At 35.3% G+C, this 9,528-nt stretch overlaps 1 protein-coding gene across 2 annotated transcripts; it reads left to right on the forward strand.

Moving 5' to 3' along the window:
- The first annotated feature begins 3,172 nt into the window (after positions 1 to 3,172).
- Positions 3,173 to 8,917, forward strand: LOC136234951 (DIS3-like exonuclease 2). 2 transcript variants are annotated; one of them, XM_066024441.1, is made up of 7 exons: positions 3,173 to 3,916; positions 4,350 to 4,747; positions 4,839 to 4,892; positions 4,998 to 5,066; positions 5,267 to 7,498; positions 7,771 to 7,842; positions 7,933 to 8,917. In XM_066024441.1, exons 1-7 carry the CDS (start codon positions 3,784 to 3,786, stop codon positions 8,311 to 8,313), a joined length of 3,339 nt encoding a protein of 1,112 aa, XP_065880513.1. In that variant the 5' UTR covers positions 3,173 to 3,783; the 3' UTR covers positions 8,314 to 8,917. The 2 variants fall into 2 exon arrangements, with proteins under 2 accessions (XP_065880513.1, XP_065880514.1); XM_066024442.1 differs by having other exon boundaries at positions 3,176 to 3,916; positions 4,353 to 4,747.
- Positions 8,918 to 9,528: the final 611 nt, after the last annotated feature.

Raw genomic sequence — 9,528 nt, forward strand, 5'->3', positions numbered from 1 at the left:
GAAACATGCTTATTAAACAAATTGTTATTTTTCATAGATGATGATGCTCTAGATTATCAATTAAATAAAATATACAATCAATTTAATGATATAGATTACTATACAACTTGATGATATAGATTATTTTACAACAAATTGAAAAGTTCTCTAAAGTGATTAAGCATCATTAAATATTTAGGAAGTGTTTGGTTACCTACTTTTTACCTATTGTTTGCCTTTTAACTTTAAAAGGTAGAGTTTTAGATGTTTGGTTAGACACCTCCTATTTGCCTTTTACAGTTGAAAAGTAGTTTTTTTTACAAAAACAGATAATTCCTACTTTTTGGAAAAATAACATTTTCTAAAAACAAACATCAAACCATAACAACAACCAGCAAACAAGAACAATAAACAACAAGCAGCCAAACAGACTCTTAGATAGTCTATTTACGAAATTTAAAGTTGTATTGCTATATAGATTTAAGTACATCAATTGTCCGGGGGGGATTTTTTTTCGATATTTCCTTTTTGATAAGATTCACTTGGATTTTACATTTTATAAAAAATTATTCGATTGCATATCGGTATCTTTAGAATTAGGGTTAGGTTAAGAGTTATTTTCAGTTTTGGTCCTAATAAATCAAGGTTCATTCAATTCGGCCTAACGAGAATATTAATTATTCATTTTAACCCCCAAACTAAATAAAATCCATCAAATTAAACCACTTAAATAAAATTACCCTTAATATGTATGTGAGTAATAAAAGATTAAAATGTTGAATTCATGAACCGTATTAATTCTTGTATCTCGTTCATTCACCCTAGTCCCGGTAATAATTAATCATGATACTCGTAAATATTTCGTTAATTGTTTTAATTCTTTTTATGGTATAATTATTTATATTTTACATATTATGGAAGAGTTCGTCATTTTTCCTAAATAATCGTTATTAATAAAATCGCGTATCTGTAAATTAGAAAATACGAATCTGTTAGTATCAAACATACGTAGTGGAAATTTACCTCGAGGTTTATGTTATAAACCTCGATCAAAATTCAATCCACATCGAAAAGGGCACCGCTAAGCATACATATTTTAAAACTCCAATAGTGTGAATAATATTTTACAAATCCCGCTAAAAATATAAATCGATTCGGGACGTTATCTCAAACCGATAAAATTAAATTGCATGAATTAATATTAAAAAACTATCAAATTTCATTATACATCTAAAATAATTTCCTTTAAAATTCATATTTTTATTTTTGCATATATGTAAAGAATAAACGCTGATTTTAATTCTATAAATACAAATCTGAACTTAAATTCCCAAATCTTAAACGCCAAATATACGAAAGCAAGGTTCATAATACATTTAAGACACCGATTACTAAAATTCATATTTTCTTTTATTGTATATAACATACATGAATTGGATTAAATTTTAGTATGATCAAAATAATAGGGTCAAATACATGAATATCATTAATTAAGTACAAAATTACAATTAAGTCATATCACCAAACTTAATTCTTAATATGTTATTATTTCTATATATTATGATTTTACACCATAATTTAAAAGTTTTAGACTCCAATTCATAAATCATAAACCCTAGAAAATATATTAAAAGTACTGATTTTACTAGTTTGACATAATCTAAAATTATGACTTGATAGAGTTGTAAATAGTTTTTAAATTTCTGTGTAATTTTTCCAAAATAATATTGTGTATATATTATATGTGCAATTTCAAATTGAAATAAACAAAAATTAAAAATCCAAATCTTATGATATTCAAATTATAGAACCGAGTAACCCTTATCTCACTTAATCAATAAAAAGACAATCAACAAAACACGTAACATCACAATAGTATACGTTGGGCGGGGTAGGATGAGCGTCTATTCCCACACGTAGCTGGAAAAACGAACTTCCGATCTCTTCGAAGACCATCCTTATCACCGCATATAGTCAATCCAATAGATAGAGCGTCCAATTACGTCCGCACACATATTTCCAAATGGTGATGACAACTTGAAACCTAAAAAGCGAAAGACGAATCGAATGGCCACGTGTCCCGATTTAAAAAAGCCAGGTGCGACATAAGCTACAACATAAATGACATATTATGTTGTATCTATGAAAATTGGTAAAGTTTAATGACCATGGTGTAATTTACACATAAAACTTTACTGTCAATCAGATATATCTGTGATTTTGTCCGATAAAATAGTTGTGAGCTGATTATATTAGCTCATAACCTTTTTAGTCAACTGTTTTGACTAGTTGATTGTATAAAACTATTAATTAAAATTTATATGAAGTGACAGATAAGGATATGGTAAAATATTTATTTGGGATTAAAAAGTAATAATTAGGAGTAAAAATGTCATTCAAAAGAGATGGAACAATAAACTAATTGAAAAAGCTCTCGAAACCAACTTTGGCCCTGTTTGGTAAAGAGCGGATAAAAAGAGCGGTTTTGACCAACTTTAGAGGTTTGACCACTGAAACCAATAATTGGAGTGCTTGGTGGAGAGAGGTTTGGGATGAAAACGTTAATTTAAAAAAAGCTCTTAAAATGAGCTTTTTCAATTAGCGTTTTGCAATATTAAAATTAATGGACTTCTTTAACCCTAATAGATAGACTCCATCTTCTTCTACGTCAAAATTAATGCCCTTATTCGTCTTTTTGCACAAACCGCTATTACTAATGTAATCAGCTAACAACTAACAGCTAATTCCCAAATAGGGCCTTTATTTTAAAATTAAGTTTTTGAACCAAATAAACTCTTTGAAATATCTCTTTACCAAACCACAATATTAAAAGTTTTACTAATTAAAATCTCTAAAATAGTTCAAACCGTTAATTTTACCTTAACAACTTTTTACCAAATAAATTTCGTCAATAAATTTAAGTTTATAAATGAAAGTTTCAAATCTTAGTATTAAATAAGAGATTCTCAACAATTTGTTTTGCTATGTTTTTTTTTCAATTTTTTTACGCCACCGTCCAACGCGACTTTAATCTTATATATAATCTCGTTTGTATATATATATAAATAATATTATATAATCTATTAAAAAAAATAAAAAATATTATATAATCTCTCTCCTTCCTATAAGCCCACTACTTCCTTGTTCCTACCCTACCCTCCTACTGCGCATTTTAGCATTAATCCATTCAAATATTGCCACGTGTCCCCCGATCCAAACACTCCATTCACCCACCACTATACACAATCTCCCACAATTCGAAAAGCAGAACTGAAAGCGAAAAAGGAAAAGAAAAAGAAAAGAAAAGAAAATAAAATAAAGGGTGTTTGGCTGGTCGGATAAAACTTCCGATTAACGGCGGAGGAGAGGAGAGGAGAGTTGAAGTTGAAGTAGAAGTAGTAGTTGTAGAAGAAGTAGACAAAGGAATCGATAGTCGGCGCTATTGTCTTCTTCGCCGACCAATCAAAACGTCCCTTTCCTCCTCTTTTACTTTCACCACCACCCACTACTATCTCGCTTTCTCTTTACCCTTTTAGTTTTATTATTTTTAATTCCGTTCCTCTTTTTCAATCCAATTCTTATAAAACCCTATTGCCTCATCTTCAATTTCCTTTTTCCTTGTTGTTTTTATTTTGATTCTCTTGTTTTAGTTTTTCTGATTCTAGGTTCTTCCGGATTTATATTTTTTCGAAAATCGGGAGATGCCGCTTTGATCTTCTTTTTTCCTTTGTTATCTGATCTAGGGTTTTATACGTTTATTATTTTTTTTCCACTATTCATTGTTTTTGTTATCGGGAGGGAAGAATGAGGAGTGCGAGTGAGCAATCGTCGACTTTGGTGGTTGAGAGAGTTGAAGATGGCGGCGAGAAGGATAAGGAGAAGAAGAAGAATAAGCGCCGATCTACTCGTCGATCTAAGCAGAATTCTCCTAATACAGGTAATTTTTGTTTTTAGCTACAGAAGTAAATAACTTGATGGATAATTCTCAATTTTAACTATATACTAGTAATTGGTGAAGTGACTGAATTTTGAGTGAAGTCAAAGAGATTCTTCTGGTCTGTACTTTTTCCTTTGTCCCTTTCTGTTCTTAATTTTGTCGTTACTCAGCGGGTACCTGTTTGGTTTGGTTTGCTTGCTGCCTGCCCGGTGACGTGTGAGAATTTAGGTATAGGAGGAATGTTCTGTTCAATAAATTAGTTATTCTCGAAATTGGATGATTTTTCACGCCAAAAACATCATTATGGCACTCTTTAAGATGGATTTTGGACTCGTTCTTTTTAATGCACCCTATTTAATTGAATGATAGCCGCGCCCAGTTCAATGATTTTGGTTTTTATATTTTATTTTGTCCGTCTTGTTTGTCATGAAAGCAGCTTCAAGTTCAATGAATGAAACGCGTGGGGAGATGTTACAGTCCACAGGTGATGGCAAAACGAAAAGTTATCTAACATCAATGGATCACACTTCATCAAGGCAGCCAGATTTTGAGAGTCATGCCTTGAGTGAGCAGGGGATGACCTGTGCATCAAATGTTGCTTTCAATTCAATGCCTGCTATGCGCATTAACGAGCAAACTGAACACCCATTGCCATTGGATCTTGGTGGACAAGTCTTTTCAAACTCATGTCCTCAACCTATCCATGGTGGAGTTCCCTTTGGAGCATCTAAAGAAAAGAACTTGATTCCATTTTATCAGGTTAATGGTAATGCTCGGGGGAACTTTTTTGCTGCATACTGGTCGGCGCAGGCTGTTGAAGAGGCATTAGAGGTTAATTTGATATTCTTTTGGATAAAAATACTACCTTTTTATGTTTACAACTCCTTGATGACTCATATTTTACACATGAAATTATTGACAGAAAGGCGATGCATATAAAGCATTATTTCGTGTGAACGCTCACAATAGACTTGAGGTTTGTATTCTGCTCAGGGTTGTTTTGAATTTTTTAAGCTTTAATTGCCGATCTTATTAGTACTTGCTTAATGATTTCCGTATTCTGTTTCATACTATACTGTAGGCATACTGCAAAATTGAGGGAGTACCAACAGACATTCTCATTAATGGAATTGCTGCTCAGAACAGAGCTGTAAGTTTTCTAGTTTGTTTCTCTCAGGGTTTTCCTTATTTGTGTTGTTTACTGTTTATTTTTTGATCAGCAGTGGTTTGGCAATGCTCAAGTACTTGAAATTGTTTGTTGCATTAGTAATTATCACTTTAAATATTTATATGCGACATGTCTCACTTGTATGCTTGGGTGGGGTTCCTAATTCCTTTGTCTACATATAGGTGGAAGGAGACACAGTGGTCATTAAGATTGATCCGTTGACGTTATGGACTAAGATGAAAGGGTCAAATGGGCCATCAGTAAATTTTGCTTCAGCAGAAGATAACAGTTTGGCCATAGATGCCAGTGACACAGCTGGTAGTAGCTGCAAGGGCCAAAGTAAAGTGGAAGTGGATGATGAGTATAATGAACTTGGAGGTTTACCCCTTCAGAAGGCTATTCAATTTGAAGAGGGTTCATGTGCAACTGAAGCTGCTCATGGGGGTCTGTCTAGTCAAGTAGCTCATAATTTTGTTAATGGGTGTCACCCCTCAGCTTCAGACTCTTCACACTGTGGCTCTTCTACTGGGCAGAATGAAGTTGAGAATGGTGTGCATAGGCTATGCACAATGGTTAGGTGTTACCCATCAAAAAGGCCGACTGGTATGGTCGTGGCCATTGTTGAAACATCCCCTCGTCGTGATGCCATTGTTGGTTTTTTAAATGTTAAGCAATGGCTTTACTACAAGGAAGGTTATAAGAAGGATATGAAGAAGAATAAAAATTCTTCTTTGATCTCCAGTCGTGAGTACATCCAGCTTACTCCTACTGATCCAAAATTTCCAAAAATGATGGTCCCTGTAAGAAGTTTGCCTGATTTCATCAAGAAAAGATTGGAGGGAGGAGATGAAACAGTCGAGATGGAGCTGGTAGCGGTGCAGATTGATAGTTGGGATGAGGAGAATCCATTTCCACAAGCACATGTCTTGCGTGTTTTTGGTCGAGGCAGTGAAATGGAGTCACGGCTTAGTGCAATTTTATATGAAAATGCTATTTGTTGTTCTGATTTTTCTTCTGAATCTCTTTCTTGCCTGCCGTGCAACACTTGGCAGGTGCCAGCTGAGGAACTTAAGAGTAGAAGAGATATTAGAAGGTTGTGCACATTTACCATTGATCCCTCCACTGCTACTGATTTGGATGATGCTCTTTCTGTTGAAAGGCTGCCAAATGGCACAGTCAGAGTTGGTGTGCACATTGCTGATGTATCATATTTTGTTTTGCCCGATACAGCCCTAGATATTGAAGCTCGTCTTCGATCAACAAGTGTGTACATGTTGCGCGGAAAATTACCCATGCTGCCCCCACTTCTTTCTGAGAATATGGGTTCACTTAATCCTGGTGTTGACAGACTTGCATTTTCTATTTTCTGGGACTTGAGCACTGCTGGTGATGTTATAGATCGTTGGATTGGTCGTACTGTGATGCGTTCTTGTTGCAAGCTTTCTTATGAGCAGGCACAACACATGGTTGATGGGAAGATTAGTGAGGAAGCTTGTAATGTCTTGGAAATTAGCCTGCCACAATTGCATGGCCCCTTTAAATGGTCAGATGTTATTACTTCTATTAAATGTCTACATGAAATCTCAAAAAATTTAAGGGAGAAGAGGTTCAAGAATGGGGCTATACAGCTTGAAAGTTCCAAACTTTCTTTTCTTTTTGATGAATATGGGGTTCCTTTTGATAGCATGATTTGTGAACGAAGGGACTCCAACTTTCTTGTGGAGGAGTTTATGCTTTTGGCAAACAGGACAGCTGCTGAAATTATATCTAGAGCTTTCCCAGACAGTGCACTACTGCGGAGGCATCCTGAACCTAATTTGCGGAAGCTAAGAGATTTCGAAGGTTTTTGTTCAAAACATGGTCTAGCATTGGATGCTTCCTCTTCTGGCAACTTTTATCTGTCATTGGAGTGCATGAAGGAAAAGCTCAAAGATGATTCTGTGCTGATTGATATTCTGATGTCTTATGCTACAAGGCCGATGCAGTTGGCAACCTACTTTTGTAGTGGTAGCATGAAAGATAACATAAATGAATGGGGTCATTATGCACTGGCTGTTCCTGTCTACACACATTTTACTTCTCCACTGCGTCGTTATCCTGATGTTGTTGTACATCGTACATTGACTGCTGCTATTGAAGCAGAGGAGTGTTTGAGGAGTAAAAGAATGCCCGATAAATTAAAAATCGGGCAGCAAGTGACAAGGTGTTTCACTGGTTTAAGTTTTGATAAAGATGGTGCAGAATCCATAGAAGGCAGGGAGGCATTATCTGCTGCAGCATTGAAACATGGAGTTGCCTGCACAGAATCACTTGCAGATGTTGCTGCTTATTGTAATGAGAGAAAGTTGGCTAGTCGGCATGTCAAGGATGGTTGCGATAAACTGTATATGTGGGTTTTGCTTAAGAACAAAGAGGTATGCTTTCTTTTTCTTTATTCATGGAGAATTACAACTTAGTTGCATTAGCAGTATCTGTCACATGCATCTATAATTGGTAGAGACATGGTAGTAATTATGTTGATGTGCTCGAGTTTATCGAAGTATGTACTAACAGCTATTGGTGTTGAATCAAGTAGTTTTTGTGCATATTGGCTTTGCATAGTCAATATGTTCCTGCTTCATATATCTATATGTTATGTTTGGTCCATAGTCAGAAGTTACATATGTGTCCTCGGTTTGTTCTACAGGTCATATTTACAGAAGCTAGAGTTCTGGGTCTTGGGCCGAGGTTTATGTCCATTTACATCCAAAATCTAGCTGTAAGTAGCTTTCTAGCTAAGCATACTCTTGCAATCACTGAATGTTGTATAATATTGTTTCGGCAATGCTAATGCCAGTACTAATTTCAGATTGAGCGACGTATTTATTATGATGAAGTTGAAGGCTTAACTGCGGAATGGCTCGAGGCTACATCAACTTTGGTGCTAAATTTATGTGCCTACAGACGCACAACTAGGAGAGGCGGCCCTGGTTATTACAGGGCACTAAGTGAGGTTGCTTATATGATCAATCCATGCGACACAGTTGGGGATGATAACGAGTGCAATACAGATAACTTAGACAATTGTGGTATATCATCCGAGAAAGTAGATTCTGAAATTGCTCCTCTAGTTTTCCCCATTACATTGCGTCTTCTCTCGACAATACCTGTAGTGCTTCACGCAGTTGGCGGGGATGATGGACCCATTGATATAGGGGTGAGGTTATTTGCAAGCTCATATTTGAACTAAAAATAACAATAGATGAGCAGCTTTACAGCAGTAAGTCTTTAGTTAGATCCTGAACTTGCAGTCAGAGGCCAATTTATTCCAAAGGACCTTAATTGGCCTGATTTACCCTTGTTTTTTTCCTTTTTACTCGTTCCAACCCAACTCGGAACATCTTATTTTTTTTTATGATGGACAAGTTGGGTTAAACAAGTGAAAAGAATAACTCTAAGGGTTAATGAATACTTTGAAGGATAATAAAGCAAGCTCTGTTGTTGATAAAGAAGTTAAGTGTATAGTTGAAATAGTTAGAGAAAGAAAAAAGAAAAAGGTGTGGTTTAGAACCATTGATATATCTGTGGAGTCTGTGTTTAACATGTGGTGGAACTGGAAGGATGTGTAGATATTGACAGCTTTATTTTGTTGAATTTTGTTTAACAAAAGCTGTTTGATGGGGATCATGGAAATGGCCTTTGTTTTTGTAGGCTATTTCTCCATTATTGTTGATTAGTACTTTTTCATTAAATTTCTGTTGTAATGTGCTGCTGCATCCCAATGATTTTTGATTTTGGGTCTGCTCATGAGATATGTAAACAATGTCCATTAATAAGCCATTTGCTTTCTGTAATTCCTTCTTTTCTTCTGCTTTTGTAGATGTACTTTAGATGGATTTATTTATTGGTTATTTATAGTGTTAGTAGAGAGAGATTAACAATGAATAAGATAATAGAATTTGGTTCCTTTGGTAGAGCGGCCTTCTGCTTTTATAGGTTGTGGGCCGAAATGGTTGTTTCGAGGCTTTAGAGATGCGGTAGCCTTTTGTAATCTTATAGATTTATCTTTATTTGGGTATTTGCCTTCACGTGGGAGAAAGGTCGTGGTTAGGAGTGTGAACGAGCCGAATTGAGACTGAGCTTGGGTGGGTTTGGCTTAGCTTGAAAATGCGTGACGTTGAGCTTGAAAATTTGGACGGGAAAATTACAAAACTGGGTCAAATGGGAGGTTCATTTACATATTAAACCCATTTACTAATTCTACTACATATCTAGACTGATTTTGTGCGACTTTCCAAAAATACCCTCAATATTTACGCGGAGCTCGCCTCATACCGTCTGACTTCGCATATTCACCCATATGCGAAGCCAGCGAAGTTAATTTTTTAATTTACTTAATGAATTTAGTTCGCATATGCGAAGCTGAAGTTTGTTTTGCTTGATGAATTTAGTTCGCATATGCGAA

This window comes from Euphorbia lathyris, chromosome 7 (genome assembly GCF_963576675.1).
Source record: "Euphorbia lathyris chromosome 7, ddEupLath1.1, whole genome shotgun sequence".
Classification (NCBI taxonomy): domain Eukaryota; kingdom Viridiplantae; phylum Streptophyta; class Magnoliopsida; order Malpighiales; family Euphorbiaceae; genus Euphorbia; species Euphorbia lathyris.

Bases quoted from the DNA above. Each gene is read 5' to 3' on its own strand.
- LOC136234951 (XM_066024441.1), top strand. From the start codon at position 3,784: ATGAGGAGTGCGAGTGAGCAATCGTCGACTTTGGTGGTTGAGAGAGTT. The intron at 3,917-4,349 runs GTAATTTTTGTT...TTGTCATGAAAG, and splicing joins GCAGAATTCTCCTAATACAG to CAGCTTCAAGTTCAATGAAT. The intron at 7,843-7,932 runs GTAAGTAGCTTT...TACTAATTTCAG, and splicing joins TTTACATCCAAAATCTAGCT to ATTGAGCGACGTATTTATTA.